Here is a 24268-nt window from a genome sequence, read left to right as displayed (position 1 = left end):
ACGTCCTTATCTCCCGCTTTTTTGTGTAAAATGGCAGGGGATTAAAATACATCCATATAGCCCAGGAGCTATATGTGATGTATTCTGTTTTGCCACCTAAGGTATTCTGTTATATTGCGTCTCAGGGCGCTCCCCCCCCAGCGCCCTGCACCCTCAGTGGCCGGAGTGTGAAGTGTGCTGAGAGCAATGGCGCACAGCTGCGGTGCTGTGCGCTACCTTAGTCTGAAGACAGGATGTCTTCTGCCGCCGATTTCACCGGACCTCTTCGTCTCTTCTGGCTCTGTAAGGGGGACGGCGGCGCGGCTCCGGTGACCCATCCAGGCTGAACCTGTGATCGTCCCTCTGGAGCTAGTGTCCAGTAGCCTAAGAAACCCGATCCACTCTGCACTCAGGTGAGTCCGTTTCTTCTCCCCTTAGTCCCACGATGCAGTGAGCCTGTTGCCAGCAGGACTCACTGAAAATAAAAAAACCTAACTAAACTTTTATTCTAAGCAGCTCAGGAGAGCCACCTAGATTGCACCCTTCTCGGCCGGGCACAAAAATCTAACTGAGGCTTGGAGGAGGGTCATAGGGGGAGGAGCCAGTGCACACCACCTGATCCTTAAGCTTTTATTTTGTGCCCTGTCTCCTGCGGAGCCGCTATTCCCCATGGTCCTTACGGAGTCCCAGCATCCACTAGGACGTCAGAGAAATGCAGCTAGAAATGATAATCCAAAAAAACAGTATAATTGAAGGGACACACACACACACACACACACACACACACACTTTTCTTAATGTCAATCTTGTTGTTGCCTATTCATAAATATTGCCAATTACAATGGAGTTTTATGGGAATGCTCAATAAGTACATAATACAATGGGCGGGGAAGCGTGGGGCATGTATCACACTCAGTTAAGGTTTTGTGTACACTTTATTACTACTTTCCTCGCCCTAAAGGTTATGATGCAAAAATTAGCACAATCTTAGGACAAAAGCTAATCACATGTAATTAAGGAAATGCCAAACGACTGCTCCATGAAGGCACACCAGCTTTGGAGCTGGGATACATAGAGGACAACCATGCACATTGATGTGTGCTGGCTGAACAATCAAGGCACCAAGATGTTTCGACACTGTGTGTGTGTGTGTGTGTGTGTGTGTGTGTGTGTGTGTGTGTGTGGGGGGGGGGGTATCAAGCCTTAGAGAGAGAGAGATAAAGTGGAGAGAGATAAAGTACCAACCGGCTGGCTTATAACTGCCATGTTACAGACTGTGTTTGATAAAATGACAGTCAGAGGCTGATTGGTTATTACTTTATCTCTCTCCAAGGTTTGATACATCTCCCCCTAGATGTGCTTCGTAAAATGGCTTCCATTGCAAAGTATATTCTGATCTTGCTTCTCCTTTACAAGAGTCACGATTGATTAGTATAATAAACTAAATAAATAAATATAGACTAACATATGATACTATGGCTTTTTTTTGCTTACAGTATATTGCAAAAATTATTTTTATGAGGTATCACAGGACAATAGTACATAATGTCTACATGTGGTCCCTGAAATACTGGATATGTGATAGGAGGGGAATGAGTTTTCAGTCCCCAGCCGCAGAAGACTCAGCACTACACAGAGTAGCAGGTAAATGAGGCAAAGCATGATATATGGTGTACAGAAATCGCAGACATATGAGCGTGGCAAGGTAAAGGAGGACAAAACGCTACTTACACAAGGTAAAGGATGATGGAGAAGGGAAGAAAAAGCTGTCAGCACATTTTTGGAAACAAATAAACGCCAGACAGATTTTTTATTTTTACATGTATTGGAGACAAGATCCCTTTTCATAATCAAATTCCAGAAACAGTACTTATTTACCTTGTAAATATATAAAATACAGATTGCTGTAAATGTCAACCTTCTTATTTCTAGCTGTTGTAGAATGCCATGTCCCAGCATGCAACAGCTGGAAAATGGTTGCCCAAACCTGACAGAATATATCGTATTTAATTAATTAACAGTGCTATGTCTTTAATGACTGGTCTTGGATGCATCTACGTTTCAGAGAAATAATCAAATGCTTGATCCAAATAAAGACACTATCAAAGAATTGAGAGTGATCTGATCTAATATAAATGCTGGTGAAATCATTCTCACATGACAAATCTGTCACACTGCTTCTAATACTACTGCCTCTATGTTTCGCATCATGATTGAGACCCATACTTGCTGAATTTAACAGGACCTGGGGGAGATACCAAAGCGGGAGGCCCAGAAGGCAGGAGGGGAGGCATGATGTCATGGACTCCATAATCCTGGTGGCAATTTATGGCTTTGTGCAGCTGGGGGTGGGGCCAGGATCTCACAATTCAATTCCATCATGTCACCAAGCTCACAGACTACCCATTTCTCTATGGAAGTGAGCATATTTCACGGTATTCCAGGAGAGCTCCCAAAAATTCGGAAGTGATGTTCTGCGGAACCCTTATGGGGCCTTATAAATAAATAATAATAATATTAATAACAACAACAGTCTCAGCTAACATTTGCTGACCTTTACTAAAGAAGGTGCCTTTGCATACCAAAAGCTTGTAACATCTCAGAAAATAGCCATTACACATATACTTTATATGCTGCAAAGACCTACTGTACGTGCATGGCATTACTGCAGTGCCTAGAGTATGCTGAGGTAGACTAAGGTTCATCAACTTGCTAAATTCAGGTGTGTATACGGCTATTTATAACTTATGTTGCTTTTTACTACTTGGTTCATCCTGTTCTAACCTAGCTGCCAACACTCCCAAGTGGAAAATTAGGACATACTGTATAAGGACACACTGCAAACTGACGAAAGCACTGCACAGACCTCCCAAACCTGCTAATTTCTTTCACCTGCCCCATTGTATCCTCAAGATCTACAACTTAAAAGAATATTATTGGTTCTTGAGCTGTTTTTATAATTTACAGAGTCTGCAAAATGAATCTTAAGGACAATAGTAAATGAATGCTTTTTATTTCCCATACAACAGATTAAGGAAGTGAGGAGTACATTTACTAAGCAGTGATAAGAGCGGATAAGTGAGCCAGTGAAGAAGTTGCCCATGGCAACCAATCAGCAATGAAGTAACATCTATAATTTGCATACTATAAAATGATTCAGAGCTGCTGATTGGTTGATGGGGAAATTTCTCCACAGGCTCACTTCTCCGCTCTTATCACTGCTTAGTAAATGTTCCCCTAAACTGACTAAAAGCAAGAAACAAAGCGCAGGTCTTTACCATTCCCTAACTGCCGCCCTCACTACCACCTAATGAGTAACAGGATGTGCTGCAACTGTGCCAGGACTGTTATCTGTAATGACAAATTTACAATCTGCATGAAGTCACAACAGTTCACTTAAAAGGTTGGGTAACACATGTGGGTAACAGCCATTAACAAAATCTGTAATATTTTACCGTTATATTTTGTCAGTTGGGGAAAAGGCATACATGTGGTAAGCACATGCCCATTTGTTGTGTCATTAGCCAGGGTTGCATGAGACCTGTAGTTTCAGAACCAGGAAGATGGGTGTACTATTTTTAATGGATACTTTCCATATACAATTTTAAGGGGCATATTTATGAATTACTGAGGCCAGATCCCCAAAATTAATCCTTATTGCCACATATTGGGCAATATGGGTTTTTTTTTTTCCGGGGGAATGTACCAATGTAAGTCACCAGGAGACGGGCTCTGATAAGATCAGTAAAGTGATCACATTCCCAATCACTTTACTGCCAGGTTCAGATCCTGGCTGGGCAATCAAACATCTGGTCATTGGCATCACGAGCAGCTCCAAGAGAGGGATTGCAAGACCTTTCTCCGGCAGGGCTGCCCAATTGAAAGTAACAGGCTAATGCCATCAGAAGATGGCGATGGTCCACAAACACAAGTTCTGAAAAGCTACACATTGCTGGTCTTGTTACATACTGCCCCTATATAAATCTATGGGGACAGCTCTTGCGACGGCTGGTGGAGAGAAATAGGGAGTTATTGGAGATATGTCCTGCTTTATATATTGGTACATTTAAGCAATTCTAAATTCTGCCTTTAAACACGCGGAATCAGCAGTTTCTGTGTATTTTAAGGAGAAAATGACTTAAGCCTCTAATAGTCTTACCAAGATCAACAAAAAAAACACTGAAAACACCTAATCTACTCATATCCCCATACAGGTTGAGTATCCCATATCCAAATATTCCGAAATATGGAATTTCTTGAGTGAATCTGAGATAGTGAAACCTTTGTTTTCTGATGGCTCGATGTACACAAACTTTGTTTAATACACAAAGTATTAACAATATTGTATTAAATGACCTTCAGGCTGTGTGTATAAGCTGTATATGGGGGGTCATTCCGAGTTGTTCACTCGTTGACGATTTTCGCTATGCTGCGATTTGTTGCTAATTGCGCATGCGCAAGGCACGCAGGGCGCATACGCTTAGTTATTTAACTAAAAACTTAGCAGTTTTGCTGTGGATCCTGCTGCGCTTTTCAGTCGCACTGCTGAACGGTGAATGATTGACAGGAAAGGGGCGTTTCTGGGTGGTAACTGAGCGTTTTCCGGGAGTGTGCTAAAAAACGCAGGCGTGTCAGGGAAAAACGCAGGAGTGTCTGGAGAAACGGGGGAGTGGCTGGCCGAACGCAGGGCGTGTTTGTGACGTCAAACCAGGAACTAAACGGACTGAGCTGATCGCAATCTGTGAGTAGGTCTGGAGCTACACAGAAACTGCAAAGAATTATTTAGTAGCAGTTTTGCTAATCTTTCCTTCTCTATTCTGCTAAGCTAAGATACACTCCCAGAGGGCGGCGGCCTAGTGTGTGCAATGCCGCTAAAAGCAGCTAGCGAGCGAACAACTCAGAATGAGGGCCATGGTACATAAATGAATTGTGTGTATGTACACAAACTTTGTTTAATGCACAAAGTTATTAAAAATATTAGATAAAAATTACCTTCAGGCTGTGTGTTTCATATATCAAACATAAATGTATTCTGTGCTTATACTTGGGTCCCATCACCATGATATCTCATTACGGTATGCAATTATTCCAAAATATGGAAAAATCCGATATCCAAAATACTTCTGGTCCCAAGCATTTTGGATATGGGATACTCAACCTGTATTTGCTGCATTTGCAACTGTGCAAAAGTGTTATTGGCACATCTAAAGACCAACTTCCCACCACGTTAAAAATCAACCCAATAATTAACCCAATAATTAAACAAAACTTTTTTGTTTTTTTCCTGACATACTTTTTTGTTTAATTTACTTAAGGCTCAACGAATGTTAGGAGACAAATATGCAAATATGAAGATTGTTCTACTTTGGGCATATGCCAGATCACCCCCCCCCGCTCCCTCCTCCTGGCCCACGTTCTGCCCAGCTCCTCCCCACCCTGTCTTTTTGCTCAGCTCCTCCCCGTTACACTTACCCACTCCCGGTCAGACAGGAGCACTGAGGAAGGGGTTGGTACTGATTGCACAAGCTAGTTAAAAGGGACTGTGGGGGCCTGGGACAGCTACTGAAGGCGACAGTGCGGCACTGCTTCACACATAGTATTTTTATTGTTTTTCGTGGCCCTTCTAGGTGGTTTGGTTGGTGCAGAGGGAGCCATTTGTGGGTGGGGGGTGCTCACTACTGCGCATGTTAAAAACAAAACAGACTGTAGCCGAAATAATATTTATTTTTCTACACAAGGCCGCTGTAATGCTTTGTACATACAGATGTTCATTTTATAAGTTTAAAGTGGATACTTAAAACCTATTCAAGGGATTAATGCAGAGTGGAACGTAACCCACATTGTGTGCATGGGTGATAGACAGCGATAGTTTAATGCTTTTACTTGGTGCTTTCTAAATAGGAATAATCTCAGTCTCTGGTGAAAATATAGATTTTTGCCACTGGATTTAAGGCTCTTCTAAATAAATAGACCATTGGCATTGTTCAGTATTTCCAAACAAATTTTACTACTGTATTTGCTCATCTTTACCGTGTGACGTTTTCCTTCATGTGGTTTCATATGCTGAGAACATACAGCATGGTATAAACTATGTGCTTTAAGACAGATTACTCTGTATCCTATTTTACATATAGTTGGTGCTGATTCAGAAGCTTTGTGAAATGTTATTATATTAAAGGACCAGAAAATCTAATATATATGGTGACATCATCCATGCACACTATACTTTTTGCTACCCCTGATGAGGTACTACCAGCTACCATAAGACGAATGCCTAAAACCCCTCTAAATAATGAGCCTCAGCTTCCCCAGGGACTCAAACATTCAAACCTTCTTTATTGGTTAACAATGGGGAGTGTGGGGTGTGTTTCAGTATATATATTAATTTGAGCACACCGTATACATTTTCTAGTGTATGCTGGGGTGCTGCTGTTCGCCATGGTAGTGATACTGTTGGCTGGGAGTGTGGCACTGTGAAATGCCATCACATATCCAACCAATTACTGACATGAAAGAACAGCATACCTTGAAGCTCTTAGGCTGAAAGCCTGCCGTCTCCTACACACAAGGTAAGAAGCAAAGGAGAGTGGTGCTTCAGGAGAAAGACTTCTAGGTAATCTCTGTTTTGGCAGGGCAGCAGGGCCGTCTTTTCGTATGGGCTCAATGGGCTCTTGCCCAAGGGCCCCAGGAGTATAAGGGCCCTAGGCTGATAGCTGAGAGCCCCCTCTTTCTAGGGGTACCAGATTTTTGAAAATCGGCCCTGGGGAACCAGAGATATCTGACTTGAAAGCAGTGGTCCCCATCCAAGCCTGTTAATTGCTCTTCCTAGCCAGATATCTGGGGTTCTGTCTGACTTAGAGTTTTTCTGAGGCTATAATCCAAAAGCTGTGACTCTCCCCTTTTGGTGGACACTGGCAACTTGTCTCTACTATGCCAGAACCAGAGATATCAGTCTTCCAGCAGCTGGTCCCTGCTCCAGCTCCACACGCCTAATATGCAGTTTTAGATTTTCGTTGGTGAATTGCTCTGGCTCCTGAACTCTGATCCCCAAGTCCCCAGAACCTTCTGAAAGGTGGGACTCTCTAGGTTTTTATCCCATTCAAAGCTAAGAAATATATTTTCAGAAACTTGAGATATCGGCAGTCAAGCAAGCTGCCCTCCCACCGGAAAATTATAATTATTAAGCCCACTCCACTATCCACCCCTCCCCTACGTATTAAACACCACCTACCACCCTGGAAGTCATGTACCAGGGCCCCTTCATTCAGCCCAATGCCCCTTCTACAGTTTAGCACCATCTGTGCAGTAAAGGAGTAATTAGCAGAAATTACTGCTCCAGGTCCTACATGCTGAGCAGAAGATAGAACACCCTCTACCTCCCACAGGACATCAAAGCAGCCACTGATAGCACCCCCACCCCTACCGCTGGAGAATGGGTAGGGGGCCCAGTGCATTGCTGTGCCCAGGGGCCTACACTGCTGTTAAGACGGCCCTGCAGGGCAGTCCTGATTTGAGGTGACCAACCATCTGTCCGGTGATTTGCACAGTCATCCTGACTTTGGGGAGGGTGGATGGTATTCCCGTTCTGTGCATATTGAAAACATATGCCTCCATTGTGTCAACAAAATGGTGTGTCTTCAGAAGTGCTAAGCATGCTCCCGAGGTATGGCCACCCCACTGAGGGAGCATACTGTAATCCCATCAACAGGCGTGGCCACATCCACTATGGATGTGCTGAAGACCCATTCAGGATTTAAGTCCAAATGTATTAAGCCTTAATAAGTTCTAAAGTGGAGAGTGACAAAGAGTGATAAAGTACCAGCCAATCAGCTTCCTAACTGCAATGTTACAGGATGTGTTTGAAAAATGACAGGTGCTGATTGGCTGCTACTTTATCACTCTTTATGACTCTCCACTTTATCACTTTTTCAGGCTTAATACATTTGGGCCTTAGAATGCTGGGAGGTGTTCCTAGTGGTTCAAGTAAAAGGTCACTAGACCTGCCTTTACCAGTTATTTCAGGATTAGAAGCATCCACTGTTTTTCAAAAGGTTTACAGGAAGGAAGTCTGCAGTGCATAGGAAATAAGTATTCCCCCCAAAATCATTCATTTCTACAAAATATATTCAGCTGACAAAGCCATGAAACTGGTATATATTTGTATGTGTTATTTGTACCTTTATATAGATCAATTTCGGCTTAATCCTCCTTTCATTATTTTTTGTCCTACTCTTTGTTGATCCATAGATTAGCAGCCATGCATTTGTTGTGATCAGTTTAATGTAAGCCACACTGTTAGTAATATGATTAGCACAATCAATATTCTTTCATTGCACGCTCTGCATTTATTTGCCTTACACTGTATTATTATCATGTTTCTATGTTGCTATTTCCCACAATGATATCATTACTGTCTCTTCCTCTATGGACAATTTTATTTGAATTTTGGAATATTGTCTCCATTATTGACACCAACAAAAGACAGCATGAAGCGGAACAAGACAAGCAATACAGTATGTATGAAGACACAAGTAGTGACGTTACAGAAGATATGGCACTGCCTCTTAAGAAGGTGAGGTGTGCCAGCTCTCTACATGGTATGCTACTAAACACAAGGCAACAAACAGATTGAAAGCTCTGCAGTCCAGGTGTACTTTGAGCTTGCAAAATGCTATGTACGGTACTACACATGTATTAAAGAAATCCATACAATGTGGAACATGAAATGGCCTTGGCCACAACAGATCAAAGCATATATGGTTTAGACATTAGGACTGTTTGAAATGTTGACAGAAAAATAACATTTCAAGAACACATAGAAATTCCAGTGGAAATCATAGCAAGTTTGGGCACCGAGCCTTTAAACACATATTTTAAGAGTTACTTTGCTGTGTCAATCATTCAGATGCTCCCACCCTTCAGTGTTAGAATTCGCTATTCATAGCATATTCAGAAGATCTTAAGAATTCTTGTTCTGGGTGTAAAACCATGAATGTTACTCAGCGATTGTAATTTAAAAGTAAATAAATTAGTATCACTACATCAAGGTAATCAACATTATTGTATAGATAACCTGCTGCAACTTTCTGAAGTTTTCCTAGGACATTAAGCATTAAATACATGTACAGTATTTGAGTATATACGTCAACCTCTCAAACAAATGTCAGTGACAAAACATGGGATCGTTGAGGTGAGAAAGTATGGGGGACGGTGTTTTTGCGGAAAATTATTTGTGATTATACAAACATGTACGATGTGATACACATGATGTGATATATTTAGTCATATGTATGCATATAACCAAAATGTGGCTTATTTAATAACAACGGGGGTATAGTTTTGAAAACTGGTGCATACATGAGTTAATTGCAACCAGTCAGATTGCAGCTGTCATTTTTTCCAGTGGAGTGTAGAGAATGAAAGAAAATTTCTGACTGGTTGCTGTGTTTGTGTGGACTAGTTTTAACCACACTGACCAATCAGATGTTTGATTATTTTCTAAACTGCACTAGAAGCATGACAACTAGAATCTGATTGGTTGCTTTGGGTTCCATCACACTTTGCACCTTGTCATTCAATAAGTCCCACTATGTTATATATACATATTGTGATACACTGTAGCAGTTATGGTATAAGGTTGAAGCTACAGACAGGATATTTCCATAACATGGGTCTCAATGTGCTTTATTCAGATGAGGCAATAGAATAATCCTTTGTACAGTGGAGACCAGGTTATGATGTGTAATCACTAGGCAGTGCTAAACCTAAAAGCCGCTTATACCATACGAATGAAATATAAGACACCTTACAATTTAGCACTGTGCAGTAGGCAGTTCAACACTGTTTGCTATGCAGTTTGATACCGTTGCACAATAATGTCTACATCGGGTTTATTATTTATTGCTGCAATCCAATTCTTTATGATTGGGGTTACAAGTATCTTGAGCAAACACCATTGAATATGATCCAGAGATACATTATCCTAGTTACCACTGTACTAGGTGTATAGCACTGCAAACATGCACGAACGTCAAATGTTCTACTCAATGAAGTATTAACAGAATTGTTATTTTTTTTACCTTTTGAGCCTGAGGGAGCTGAAAAAACAGAAACAACAAAACAAAATTCATTTAGTGTAACTAAGTCTCTTTAAATCTTTAATGTCATCTTCATTTTTTCTTCTGTGACTGATTATGGTGCTCTGGTAAGTACATTAATATAAGTTAAAATGTACCAATCTCCGGCACACTGTGGCGGCAGCCATTTTGTTGGCAGAAGCTGTATGATGTGCAGCCTATCAGGTCACTAGGATGTAATGACATCACTGAGGTAATTTGAAAGTGCCACGTACTCATGTATATTGAAACTACTCACAAAATGGCTGCAGCCCCTGTGTGTAGGGCAATAGCAGTACTGTAACAACCAGGACTGCTTTGAGGGTGTCTCAGTGCCTCAAGACTTTGTTCGGTGGCTGGTGCTGTATGAATGTGGTTGTATTTGTAAGAAGTTGTCATCAGAGTCAGCTTGCGGATGAAATTAGGAAATATCTGAAATAAACTTCTGTACAGAAGATTTCTTATGGATGCATAAAGTCATGAAGAGATTCACCATACATTCATCATGTGTTTTGTACAAAGTGATCCTGTGATATGGTTGCACTCACTCAGTAAAATATTTTTAGCCACAGATTAGTCTGATTTACTTTTTCTCTAAAGTCACAAAATATTCACTGAGAAAATAAAAAAACAACCCACAAGGAGCTTTCTAGCTGTGACACTATCTGACCTAATGACCACTACAAAGGTGTTGTTCCGTGTCATAGGTACAAGAGAATTGGTAACGGATCGTGCACATTTTATTGCACAATTTGTTGCTCAATTAACCTACATATAACAGAGAGTCACAATATGTCACAGGTCTAAACCACTCAACTATAATACAAAACATATGATTTTGTTCTGTCTGTGATGACTTATGTGGGACATTCTGTAGAAGTGTTGAAATAAAGGCTGCTATATGTAATGTCATAGGGGCAAATAGTACAAATTGTGGATATATTTAGCATATTCTAAAGTTACAGTGCACTCCTATGTATGGTGCTGATTCAGAGACGTACGCAAATTTATTCGCAGCTGTGAATGTGGATTTGTATTGAGACACCGCCGGCAGCTTTGCAATCCCAGTGGCTGTGTACACAGACGCAGCATCCATTGCAGATCAGCCGGTTCGTAAAGTTCTAATTAGCCCTGGCCGCAGGAAGTAAGAAGCTGGCACTGTTGAGTACAGGATCGCAGTTGCAACCTCAAACATGCCCCCAAAATGGTTGCGACACACCGGCATTATTGCCCCCACTCCCTGTTACTGCCACAAATGCTCCCTGTTTTTCAGTCACTTTGCGACCGCCATCACAAGACCATAGCGGCACATCCGCAGTGTGACTTATACGCATAATTGCTCAACTGAGAAAAATTGGGGTTGCGTAAAGCTATAAATCAGGCCCTATAGCACATGCTACTGAGAGAATAAACATGTCACATCTGCGCTACAGTAAGAAATATCCCAAAAAGTGTGACATATGTTTATTTATGGGCTTATATCGCTAAGATAAGTCACGCACCAATACTCTAGACTACTGCACATGTGCAAATCTGTGTATACGACAATGGTCACAGTGCTCCCTAAGTGGCCGCTTGGGAACGGGGAAGGGTGACGATGGCCATCATTACAGAAAGCAGGGGGGTGTCGGCCCCATTTTCTGGTGGTGCCAAGGCCAGTGGCTATTTCCTTGGATGCAGCTTTACTTGCCTCAGAAGCGTGAATTGCACTACCATCCTGAGTAACCTGAGGGGTTACTCAGATGACTTCATGCAGATGATCTGTCCCTGCATCTTTGGACGCTGCGGCTGATCAGATAAGCCGGCAGGAGGCGTCCAGTCTATATACACAAGATGCTTCCTGAGGCATTACCATATTTTTTGCAAAGCAGCTGCATCCATAGACACAGCGGCTAAATGAACCACGTCCATATGTGATTCAGGCCCATAGACCCAGGTAGCAGGGTATAATGCATCCATGTCTATACAGTTTATTCTGCCTATCTGTGTGCACTGCCACGGACATCGTCATAGAGGTTAGTAAACCCTATGGGTACTGGCAGCTACACTGCATTCACCAAGTGACACCAGAGAACAGGGCTGTATGTATGAGCATTGAATATATGTTCTGCAAACACTATTCTGCAGCAGAGAACTATGCAAATCCCATATATCTACTGGGGTTGGGTATGGGTGACCGGCGTTTGGGATCCCGCCGGCCATCATACTGCCACCAGGATCCCGGGGTTTAGAATACCGTTGGGAGGGGGGCAAGCGCAATGGAGACCCTTCGGACTCGATGCGCTCGCCAATTCATACAGCCATCAGGTTAGTTTTCTGCTCCTGAGAATACTCACTGTGGGGCTGATCCTGTAACTGCTTTAGTGCCTTTTGCAGTAGTCACGGCTGTGACCTAATGCTATTGCAAGTGCCAGCCCTTCCCCTGGTGTACAAGTCTGTGTCTGACTGAGCAAAGACTGAAACGCCTTCTTTAAACGTCTTTAGGTGCTGCACTACCGAGCAGTGCATCTTTAGATGCAACCATCGGTCGCACCATCAAAAGCTGCACCTGACCCATGTTAGGTCTAGATTATTCATCAGAGTATGGCCTACTACTGTATGTGAGCGATCGATTAAGCATGTGAGTTCCCAATCAGATTAGCAGCATGACTGTGTGACGCATAAGGCAGTGCATCTCTGCATGTCTGACGATTCACGTCTGATTAACCACCTAGGAACACCCAGCACGTTTCACATCCATTTCTGATACTGTGCGTCGCAATTGCAGCTGTGCGTACACGCATGTATGTACTGTACGAGCTTTCAGAGATGTTTGCGCATGCGCATTAGCAAAGAATTGCTTAACTCTGTGAACATCGACACTGTGTGCGACTCAGAATCAGGCCCTTAATCTCCGCTATCATGTTTCTATTACCATTCTTGAATCTACAGTAAAACAATGGTCCATCTCTGCAACTCTTAAGCTAAAGTAGGTACACACTATACCAGTGATTCTAATACTTGTTTCCCAGGACCCCTAACAGTTTACATTTCACTTTTAAAGATCCACAGGTGACCTGGTAACATGAACTGTTTGGGGTACTGAGGGCCGCATTTGGAAGACACTGCACTATACTATTTATAGGGCCGTTAATTGCTTGATTGGCCCAGTAATTGTATAGTGTGTATGCAGGAATGTTAGCCGATAAATGGCTACAAATACTCCTGCAACAGTCAGATCGGGAGGTCAGGATTGATGTCCCGTTTGCCAATTTTGTTCCCCGACCTTCCGATCTTGTTGAAGACATCACACTGAGCTAAAAATTGCTCAGTATGTACGGATGCTCACAGATCCAATTATCACTCTGTTGGGTCAGAACTTTATCGGACATGCAGAATTTATCTGCAGGTGTTGGTGTTTATCTAGTTTTACTTTAGTTCCTCTGCTTCCATTCTCTCCCTCCTAAGCCTGGGGCACATGTACTGCAGATGGGCAGCCACTGGGGACATCAAAGTTGCAATTGGTTTCTGATAGTCCGATGGGTGGAATAAAACTAAATTTTTTACAAATAGTTTTTATTAAAAAAAAAATTGTTACAAAAAATAAAATCACGTTGGATAACTTTAAATACATGTTCTTCACCTAATTCACTCAGTTAAAAAAATATGAATTTTCTGAGTGGTTTTTGGGAAAAAAATCATCAGTTACTGTAAGTAGTTAAGTGATCCCCATTCTCCTTCCCTCTGTCTCTGGTACTCTGCGACATTTAGGATGTGGATCCCACGTAAACTAAACCAACTGGCACCAATGCCTTATTTGGACAGGCGTTTGATCACACACTTTACATTAATTATCGTGCACTTTGACAAGTAAGGTTTATTTACTGAAGTTCAATTTTTCAAAGCTGTCGATTATAGGCAATTTTTGCCATTCTGGATATAAAGCAGCAGTTTATTTTTAAAGGTGAAACAAAGGGTTTGGGTTTGGGAAATACATTAAACCTTCTATAGAGGACAAGTGGCAAAGTTAGAAAGTTTAATACATCTAGAGAAATGGAGCCCATACATCTACGATTAATTGTGGCAATGGGAGCCTGGGTCGGAGATCAGCAAGATCCAACCCATTGGAAAATCCTCCATTCGCCGATTAACACCCAAAAATTATCGGGATTGGCAAGTCAGGGATTTTTAACATGCTGTATTGTGCCGATTCCCCGACACATCGGATCAGCACTGGCAGAACAGAGAATCAGGCAGAAATGTACGGCCTGCATCAGTTTTATACAAAGGAAATACTTTGAATAGTTTGAACACTTGTAACTAGACATGGGCCCATTGCAGACACATTAAAGGACATGAAATAAGTCTGTATTTGGAATATACTTCATATCAGGCTGCCTGTGGGCCTGATTCAGACGTGTGCACTAACCCAATGTTTAGCATGCAAGTCTGATGGTGGGGACACTGTGCATGGGCAGAACGGGTCCTGCGTCCTCATACACAGTGCCTCCTAAGAGGAAGCGGGGAGAGTGTACTACTTACCCGGATCCATGTCTGATGAAGGGGCCTGGTGGGAGACCCGGGCCCCCTTGCCTGGCAGCAGCTCCAGCTCTTCTCCTCAGCCCAGCACACCCTTCAGTGTGCTGGGCAGCAGTGTGGCCAGGGAGGCACTTGAAATACAATTTTTTCAGTATTTTTTTCTAAGGGTGCATGGCCACGCCTCCTGTGTTTAGGCTTCACTCCTGAAAAGTACCTGGGCCCAGCCAGGCTCTCTACTGCCCTGTCCCTAAGCCCCAGCCTGACAGACTCCCCCCGGGGAAGGGGAGGCAACCAGGTTCAATACACAAAACAGAGGCATGTATCTTCCATTTTGAGTCTGGCAACGCAGATTTACTGATCTCGGCTGTGGATCTGAGACGGCAATTTTAGTATTCAGGTTACTCAGCTGACTGATGTCCCACAGAGTGATCCGACGGTGCACCTTCAGACATAGCAGAGGATCATGGAAACAGGCAGGAGGCGTCTATTTACACCGGATGCCTCCGGCAGCATTAGCATATTAGTAAGACGGTATTGCACAGCCGCTTCCCTGTTCTTCCCTGCGGATGTGCAATACCTTACAGCTCTGAGTCAGGCCCAGTGTCAGCTGAGTGAAGACATCACATTGAGTTTAAACTAGAGATGAGCGGGTTCGGTTCCCTGAGTACCGAACCCCCCCGAACATCACGTCCCGATTCCGGACTTTCTGCCAGACTCAAGAACCAGAACAAGGCAAAACGTCATAATCCTGCTGTTGGATTCTCGTGGAATTTGGATTCCATATAAACAGCCGCGTGTCGCTGCCATTTTCACTCCGGACTTGGAGAGTGAGGGAGAAAGACCTCTATCTCTCTCTGTGGGTGGTGGCGTTGGGTGGGGTTAGTGTGTGCTCTGTTGGGGTGCTGCTGCAGTCACTGTGGTGTACCTGTGCTGTGTTAGGGGTGCTTTCCTGGCTGTCCTGGCTGTCACTGGTATTTCATGTGCTGCAGCTGTACATGGGTCCTGGCTGTCAGTGTGTTGTGCAGGGGCACTGTCCTCCTGTATGCTGGAAAATATAGGGGTGCTGCTGGCCCTGTATGTTGTAAAAATTCAGAGGTGCAGTTGTTAAAAATTAAAAGCACACTGCTCCTGTATGCTTCAAATTATAGTGGTGCTGCTGGCCCTGTATGTTGTAAAAATTCAGAGATGCAGTTGTTAAAAACTAAAAGCACACTGCTCCTGTATTCTGTATAATATAGGGGTTCTGCTGGCCCTGTATGTTTTAAAAATTCAGGGGTGCAGTTAAAAATGAAAAGCACACTGCTGTATGCTGTAAAATATAGGGGTGTTGCTGTTCAAATAACATTACACTGGCCCTTGTATGCTATAAAATCAGGGATGCGGTTGTTAAAAATTAAAAGCACACTACTCCTGCATGCTGTAAAATATAGGGGTGCTGCTTGCCCTGTATGTTGTAAAAATTCAGAGGTGCAGTTGTTCAAAAGTAAAAGAACACTGCTCGATGCTGTAAAATATAGGGGTGCTGCTGGCCCTGTATGTTGTAAAAATTCAGAGGTGCATTTGTTAAAAAGTAAAAGTACACTGCTCCTGTATGCTGTAAAATATAGGGATGCTGCTGGCCCTGTGTGTTGTAAAAATTCATAGGTGCAGTTGTTAAAAGTTAAATCACACTGCTGTATGCTGTAAAATATAGAGGTGTTGCTGTTCAGGGGTGCAGTTCAAGGGTGCAGTTGTTGAAAATTAAAAGCACACTGCTGTATGCTGTAAAATATAGGGGTGTTGCCGTTCAAATAACATTAACATTACACTGGCCCTGTATGCTATAAAAATTCTAGGGTGCAGTTGTTAAAAATTAAAAGCACACTGCTGTATGCTGTAAAATATAGGGGTGTTGCTGTTCAAATAACATTACACTGGCCCTGTATGCTATAAAAATTCAGGGGTGCATTGAAAATCAATGTACACTGGTCCTGTCTTGTATGCTGTAATAATTCTGGGGTTCAGTGAAAACCAATGTACACTGGCCCTGTCTTGTATGCTGTAATAATTCTAGGGTACAGTGAAAATCAATATACACTGGCCCTGTCTTGTATGCTGTAATAATTCTAGGGTGCAGTGAAAATCAATGTACACTGGCCCTGTCTTGTATGCTGTAATAATTCAAGGGTGCAGTGAAAATCAATGTACACTGGTCCTGTCTTGTATGCTGTAATAATTCTAGGGTGCAGTGAAAACCATTGTACACTGGCCCTGTCTGGTAAACTGTGATAATTCTAGGATGCAGTGAAAATTAATGTACACTTACCCTGTCTTGTATGCTGTAATAATTACAGGGGTGTTGTGAAAATACAGGGGTGCTGGCACTGTCTGCGGTCGCAATGTCTAGGCCTGACCTTCACAACACTGTATGGGAAGAGGAGGCTCCTACCATCATTTGCACGCCCCCTGCAAGTGCTGTAGAAGTACTGTATACCAGGATGAGGAGGATATGGGTGTAGCTGGCACTGCATAGGAAGTTGACAATGAGGATTCCGATGGTGATGTGGTTTGTTTGAATAAGGCACCAGTGGAGACAGTTGTTGGCCATGGGATGAAAAAGCCCATTGTCATGCCTGGGCAAAATACCAAAAAAGCCACCTGTTCGGTGTGGAATTATTTCTCCACAAATCCGGACAACAGGTGTCAAGCCATCTGTTGCCTTTGTCAATCCATAATAAGCAGAGGGTATGGACGTTAACCACCCAGGAACATCCTCCCTTATACGTCACCTGCAGCGTATTCATCATAAGTCATTGTCAAGTTCAGAAACTTTGGGTAATAGCATAAGCAGTCTACTGACACCTAAATGATGTGGTTTGTTTGAATATTCTTTCTCTGTGAGGATGAGGATGTAAACACTGAAGGGGGGGGGGGTGGAATCTGAGGGTGAGGATGACATCTTGCCACTGTAAAGACCGTTTGTGCAAGGAGAGATTAATTGTTTCTTTTTTGGTGGGTGCCCAAACAAAGCAATCATTTCAGCCACAGTCGTGTGGCAGACCCTGTCACTGAAATGATTGATTTATTAAAGTGTGCATGTCCTGTTTATACAACATAAGGGTGGGTGGAAGGGCACAAGGACAATTCCATCTTGCACATCTTTTCTTTGCCACATCATTCCAGGGGTGCTGCCCTATATGGTGCGCTGCCCCTCTGCCCTATCAATCCAGGGGTGCTGCCCCACTGCCAGTTAAGTCCAGGGGTGCTGTTGCATGTCTGCTGTGCTGTGTAATTCTCCAGGGGTGCTGCCTATGCTGTATAAGTCTAGAGGTGCTGCTGTACTTGATCCTAGGTTTAAATGAAAGCCTAGAGCAGATATGAAACAACCTTCAACATCACAAACAGATTTGTGAAAACTAGCCGCAAAGGTGGAAATGGAAATTGCCGAAGTGTTTTTATATAAAGTGAGGATACACCACATTTGTGGCCAAAGTCAGTGTGACTCAGAAGAGACTGAATCATAGTCCAGCGCAACTGCCAGAGAGGTAAACGTGATGTTTTCTGCCGGAGCATTAGTGAGAGGTTATTCTCAATTATTTCATGTTAGGGACGCACTCAAATGAATGGCTCAACCTTAACTTTGATTTAATATTGATTTTCCAAATTTTGGAATTATTAATTTAGAAGATGCGCATTTGTTGTACAGGGATCTTCTTTACCTTAGGGCTGCGTAGGGTTAGCACAATACCTTTAAGTGTTAGAAGAACAGAGTTTCAGTGATCTTTCATTGCATCAGCTTTCCATTGCACTGTAGCACTAGATGGGCCAGGAGCTCCTGTGAGGCACAAACAGTTACTGAATAAGGCCCAGTATGGAGTCTCATGGTGGCTTACAGCCAGGAAGATGTCTGGCTTGCCAGGCTGAGGCATGCTGTGGGCACGAAGGTTAGTATTGCTTTCTCCCACAGTCCTACTTATAGTATGAAATGAGTTTCGACTGTAGAGTGGTAAAAAATGTACTGCACAGTCGTCCTTAGTACTTAATATGAATAAAATAAACAAGACACACAGGTATGCTCACATGCGTGTAACTGGGACACACAGGTATGCTCACATGCGTGTAACTGGGAGCTGTGAAAAACAAAAATAAGGCATCTGCCACAAAATATGTAAATAACAATGCAAAAAAAAAATTGAAAAAAGACACCCACAAGATTTTCACAAAATGAGTCTCCAGACTCCGTGGAGGGGAAAATATCCAATCTTGATCCCGTGGTATACACCAGTTTATTTGCATCCCAACATTAAATCCGAGATCATCTTAATCCCTGAAAATAGAGATGGGGGTACAATTTTGGAGGCTTTGGCCCTTAGTTTTTCAGTTTGTCCAGTAATGTGGTAATTAATAATTAAATATTTGCTTGGTTGAAGTCCTTTCTGTTCCACACCAATATAGGAGTGGAGGTGAAAGCCTGTGTGTTGTTCCTGATTGCGTGTGCCTCTCTGATTTTTAATCACCTTCTTGTCACTGTCCTCTTCCTCTGGCCTCTTCTCATAATGTGAAAAGTCATCAAATATGGAGGTGGTACTGTATGTTTGTAGCTAGCTATGATTCAGAGAACTTGGGGAGCTATTTCTAGGGGGACCACCTGTCACTGAAATGATGGGTTTATTAAACTGTGCATGTCCTGTTTAAACAACATAAGGGTGGGTGCACCTCTTTTTTTTCTTTGCTTTATGTGCGCTTTGGGGCCTAGTTTTTAAAACTGCCATCCTGTCTTCCCCTGCAGTGCCACTCCTAGATAGGCCAGGTGTTTGTGCGGCCCACTTGTGTCGCTTAGCTTAGTCATCCAGCCACCTCGTTGCAACCTTTTGGCTTGAAAACAATATTGTGAGGTGTTCAGAATAGTCTGGAAATGAGTGGAAATTAATGTTATTGAGGTTAATAATATCGTAGGATCAAAATTACCCCCAATTCTGTGATTTTAGCTGTTTTTATGTTTTTTTCAAAAATCATCCAGATCCAAAACCAAAACACGAAAGGGTGGTTTTGGCAAAACCAATCCTAATCCAAAACATGAGCATGGAACCAGATCAAAAAGCCAAAACACAAAACACGAAAAGTGCCCGCCGCACATCTCTAGTTTATACTCAGCTACGTAGCAAAGAAGATGTATACATTTATATATAAACTTCAGTATTTTTAATGTCTGTTTATATTGGATCTGTCTACTGTGCATTCTAAGTTTATTGGCGATCTAAATAGCCATTTCACACTGATATGAAAATGCAAATATGAGCAAAGATTTAGTGACATGAAATATTAATTTTAATAGGAATATAGGCCCTCATTCCGAGTTGTTCGCTCGGAGATTTTCATCGCATCGCAGTGAGAATTCTCTTAGTGCGCATGCGCAATGTTCGCACTGCGACTGCGCCAAGTAACTTTACTATGAAGAAAGTAAGTTTACTCACGGCATTTTCTTCGCTCCGACGTTCGCATTGTGATTGACAGGAAATGGGTGTTACTGGGCGGATGCACGGCGTTTCAGGGGCGTGTGGCTGAAAACGCTACCGTTTCCGGGAAAAACGCAGGAGTGGCCGGAGAAACGGTGGGAGTGCCTGGGCGAACGCTGGGTGTGTTTATGACGTCAGCCAGGAACGAAAAGCACTGAACTGATCGCACAGGCAGAGTAAGTCTGAAGCTACTCAGAAACTGCTAACTCGTTTGTAATCGCAATATTGCGCGTACGTCGGTCGCAATTTTAAGAAGCTAAGATTCACTCCCAGTAGGCGGCGGCTTAGCGTGTGTAACTCTGCTAAATTCGCCTTGCGACCGATCAACTCGGAATGAGGGCCATAGTAAGTCACAAGTGTAATTCACTTATATTGGCAGTGAGGATATTTATTTGCTGTCGTCAACATGTGTTGTATACTCTGTTGTTGTCACTCTATTTAGTGACAGGGCAGTGGTCAGCTCATATTGCCCCGTCTGAGCTAGTTATACTTCACTATTAATTATTACACATTGACCCCAGCGCTCACTGGCAGTGTGTCATGTATGTATATAACACCGGGTGTGGCAGCAGGCGCGTAAATTCATACTAGGAGCCCGAAGGCGAGATAGTTGTTGGTGCACCGCCCCCTATTCACTCACATTCACTACCAACACCTCGTCCCAGCAGCACCCAGACACACACTCTGTCATGGGGGAACAAAATGGGGGAGGGGGGTTTGCTAATTACTTGGGCCTGGGCTTGTTAGAGGGGCCCGGCCCAGATCTTCTGCTAAGGGGGACATGGTCCCCATGTGCGGCTGCATTTTGCCCCCTGTACAGCTGTGAGGAGGAGGAGGGGACAATAGGATAGGGGGAGTGTGCATTCAAGAGGAAGTCTCTCCCCATAGGTGCCAGCTGCTGTGGGCGGAGCCCTGCCTCCTGCAGATCACATTCACTCTCCCTTACTCCCTCCACCCCAGTAGCACCCAGACAGGGACAGGGAGGACCACGGAACATTCCCACTGGGCTTCTTGCTTATTCCTGCTCGGGGGCACATAAAGCAGAACCTGGAGAAATGGAGGAGGTCAGTCTGCCCCCTTCAGGGCTGGCACCTGGAGACAGGTAATGTGTAGTTATATACACAGAGATGCAATAGGTTGTCACTGAGATGTAAGAACATGAATTGGAAAAATAAAGATTGCATATGCTGCCTTATGACGGTATGCGGGGGGTGGGGGTGGCTGGCAAGTTACAGGGCTGCCTATTAGACTCAGGCCAATGCTATGAGAAGAGAGAAATTACCATAGTTAAAAATCTAAAATCAGTGCATGTGTTACATAAATTATCCTGGTTTCTCCCATACAGACATGTGAATTGGATCCTGTGATCCTCATAGAGATCAATGATCCATCTTCTGAAGGATAGTTTGTTTTTGTTCAGTTCACTTTATTGTCATTGAACAAGTTCATAAACATGAGTTGTCACTGAAATGCAGTTAATTTCAGAAATGTAGTAAATGATTGGTGACCAGGGTCGGACTGGCCCGCAGGGGTACAGGGGAAACCACCGGTGGGCCCCACTGCCTGGGGCCCCACTCCTTCCTCTAGGGATCAGGTTCCAGACTGTGCACTTGTATTATACATGGTAGATATGTTGCATATGCATTATACTGCACAAGTCTATTGTGTATTTCAAGCCTCTGTGGGGGTTGGCCACACCCCCTTTGTAGGCTGACCACACCCCTAAGTATGGGCCCCTATCACTGCATTCCCCCGGTGGGCCCTTCATGCCCCAGTCTGACACTGTTGGTGACATTCTGTAATGCAGTGGATCATACTGAGAAATTTAGAAACAAATTTGAAATTAAGTAAATTCTATTTATATGTCATCCTTAGGGTCACTTATGTGGTGAGGTACAAGATTTGCCTCTGTTTGTCCACATGTTTTATGATTAGCAGCCACCAGCACTGGCTTTGCCTATTACATTGACCATAAATAAGTGGAATTGTTACCGGACCACCAACCAAGGTCACCCTTGCAAGTGTCCCGAGGTGCCCCAGGGTGCCATGGCACACAGTTTGAGAACCACTGCTGTAGGGATTAGAGCGCTTATGTCACAAAATGTTATATTTGTGCTTTGACACATTGAAAAATGTTTCCTATTTAAAATGTGGCCAGCTTTTTCTGCAGCCCTTTCTGTGAGCTCGTCTCGCTGAAAAGGGATGCTCAGTGCAATCAGTCTGATATGTCAGGTAAGGACTGAGCCCCTCCTAGCAATAGACTGAGCACTATAAATTCCACTTGCTAAGGGAATTGTCTGGGAGACCTGAAAGAATCACCAGAAACAATTTCAGCACACACTGTGCCAAGGGCGATTTTAAAAATGTATCAAAGAACTGTCTATTTGGTCTAGGAAGTCCTTTTGATTCTCAGTTCAGCATGAGTCACATGTCTAACAGTAACTAAGGATGTTATTATATTAAATTTAACGGTAAAGGTGACTTTTACTTAATATTGAAGCAGGCGAGCAGAACTGGCAAACTTGCACAATTAGGAGATTATATATATTCACTGTTCCTCTGGAAGCGACAGACTGTAGTAATGAACTTGTAAGGAAAAAAAAAAGATTTTTCTGGTTTGTACTGAACAGCTGATTCTCGGTGCAAAATGTAAAATGTGGTACTTCAGTAAACTGGACTGTTTATCAAATTTAATAACATATGGAAAGTTCTTCTCCACCATCATCAGAGTACTTTACATTTTACTTGCTTGCTTAAAATAAACCCCTGTGTACAGACTACTGTAAATATTAACTGCACTAATGGCGAGTAATGATGTCCTCACGTCGGGTTGGGTATGTGTGACCGGTGGCCAGGAGATTGACGGTCATAATACCGATGGCGGGATCCCGGCAGTGAGAATAGTCCCTGTTGGTCGGCATGCCAACCGGCGGGAGGGACGTAGGTTCCGGTATTGGCCATCATTCCGAGTTGTTCGCTCGGTAATTTTCTTCGCATCGCAGCGATTTTCCGCTAATTGCGCATGCGCAATGTTCTCACTGCGACTGCGCCAAGTAAATTTGCTAAGAAGTTTGGTATTTTACTCACGGCATTACAAGGTTTTTCTTCGTTCTGGTGATCATAATGTGATTGACAGGAAGTGGGTGTTTCTGGGCGGAAACTGGACGTTTTATGGGTGTGTGTGAAAAAACGCTGCCGTTTCCGTGAAAAACGCGGGAGTGGCTGGAGAAACGGGGGAGTGTCTGGGCGAACGCTGGGTGTGTTTGTGACGTCAAACCAGGAACGAAACTGACTGAACTGATCGCAGTGGCAGAGTAAGTCCCGAGCTACTCAGAAACTGCTAAGAATTTTCTATTTGCAATTTTGAGAATCTTTCGTTTGCAATTTTGCTAAGCTAAGATTCACTCCCAGTAGGCGGCGGCTTAGCGTGTGCAATGCTGCTAAAAGCAGCTTGCGAGCGAACAACTCGGAATGAGGGCCATTGTGACCGGTGGTCTTCTGACCGCCGATCACATAACTGCATCCCCTCACATCCTTATTCGTGTTAATTATAAGGCTACTCCACACTGAAGGTCAACTTTGCGATCTTTCATTTTTTATATGGTCAAAGGATAAATAATAGACTTCCAATCTCCTTATGACACTACAATACTTGTGGGCACATTTTATCATACTGTATATCTGTGTAAAAAAAAATCAAGTTCAACTGTGAAATATATTTAGATAAAAAGGGATACTTTTGATGACAGTTTTAAGGTGACCTAATAAATAATTTGTTCAATACTTTCTTACAGCATACAAATATCAGTCCACAAATAACTACATAGACAGTAGCGCATCACCAGGAAACATGTCTCTTTCATAGGATGATACTTTCTTCAACCCTCATGAAAAGTTGTAGCCATTTTGCTCACTTTGCGTTCAAAGTGGAACTCAATGCAAAACTGGACTAAACCAGTGCTTCAGAAATCAGGACTACTGATAACACTGCACTGTGATTCCGCTGTGCACGAGTGGTACAATTATATGCAGGTCACACTGAACCTCTGATCATAACATTTAAATGATTAGTTTCTAACCATTAACAGAAGGTATTAATGAATAATTACCTACTCTCACACTGTGGGAAGCATGCACAGTGTGACTTTTTAGCTACTTTAG

The 24268-nt window shown here is 43.0% G+C and overlaps 1 protein-coding gene across 6 annotated transcripts in view; it reads right to left on the bottom strand.

Moving 5' to 3' along the window:
* Positions 1–24268, bottom strand: part of CACNA2D3 (calcium voltage-gated channel auxiliary subunit alpha2delta 3) — a 2000770-nt gene that overhangs the window by 729562 nt on the left and 1246940 nt on the right. For 5 of the 6 annotated variants that reach the window (XR_010186941.1, XM_063940834.1, XM_063940836.1 and 2 more), the window contains exon 15: positions 10059–10076. The exons of the other annotated variant lie outside the window; for it this stretch is intronic. Coding sequence is in view for 4 of the 5 variants with exons in the window: in XM_063940834.1 (XP_063796904.1) it covers positions 10059–10076 (18 nt within the window). In the remaining variant the exon portion in view is untranslated. The remainder of the gene's footprint in view (positions 1–10058; positions 10077–24268) is intronic. 6 annotated transcript variants of the gene reach the window in all.

This window comes from Pseudophryne corroboree, chromosome 9 (assembly GCF_028390025.1).
Source record: "Pseudophryne corroboree isolate aPseCor3 chromosome 9, aPseCor3.hap2, whole genome shotgun sequence".
NCBI lineage: Eukaryota > Metazoa > Chordata > Amphibia > Anura > Myobatrachidae > Pseudophryne > Pseudophryne corroboree.
Note: the sequence above shows the minus strand (reverse complement) of the source record. Positions and strands in the feature narration are given on the sequence as shown.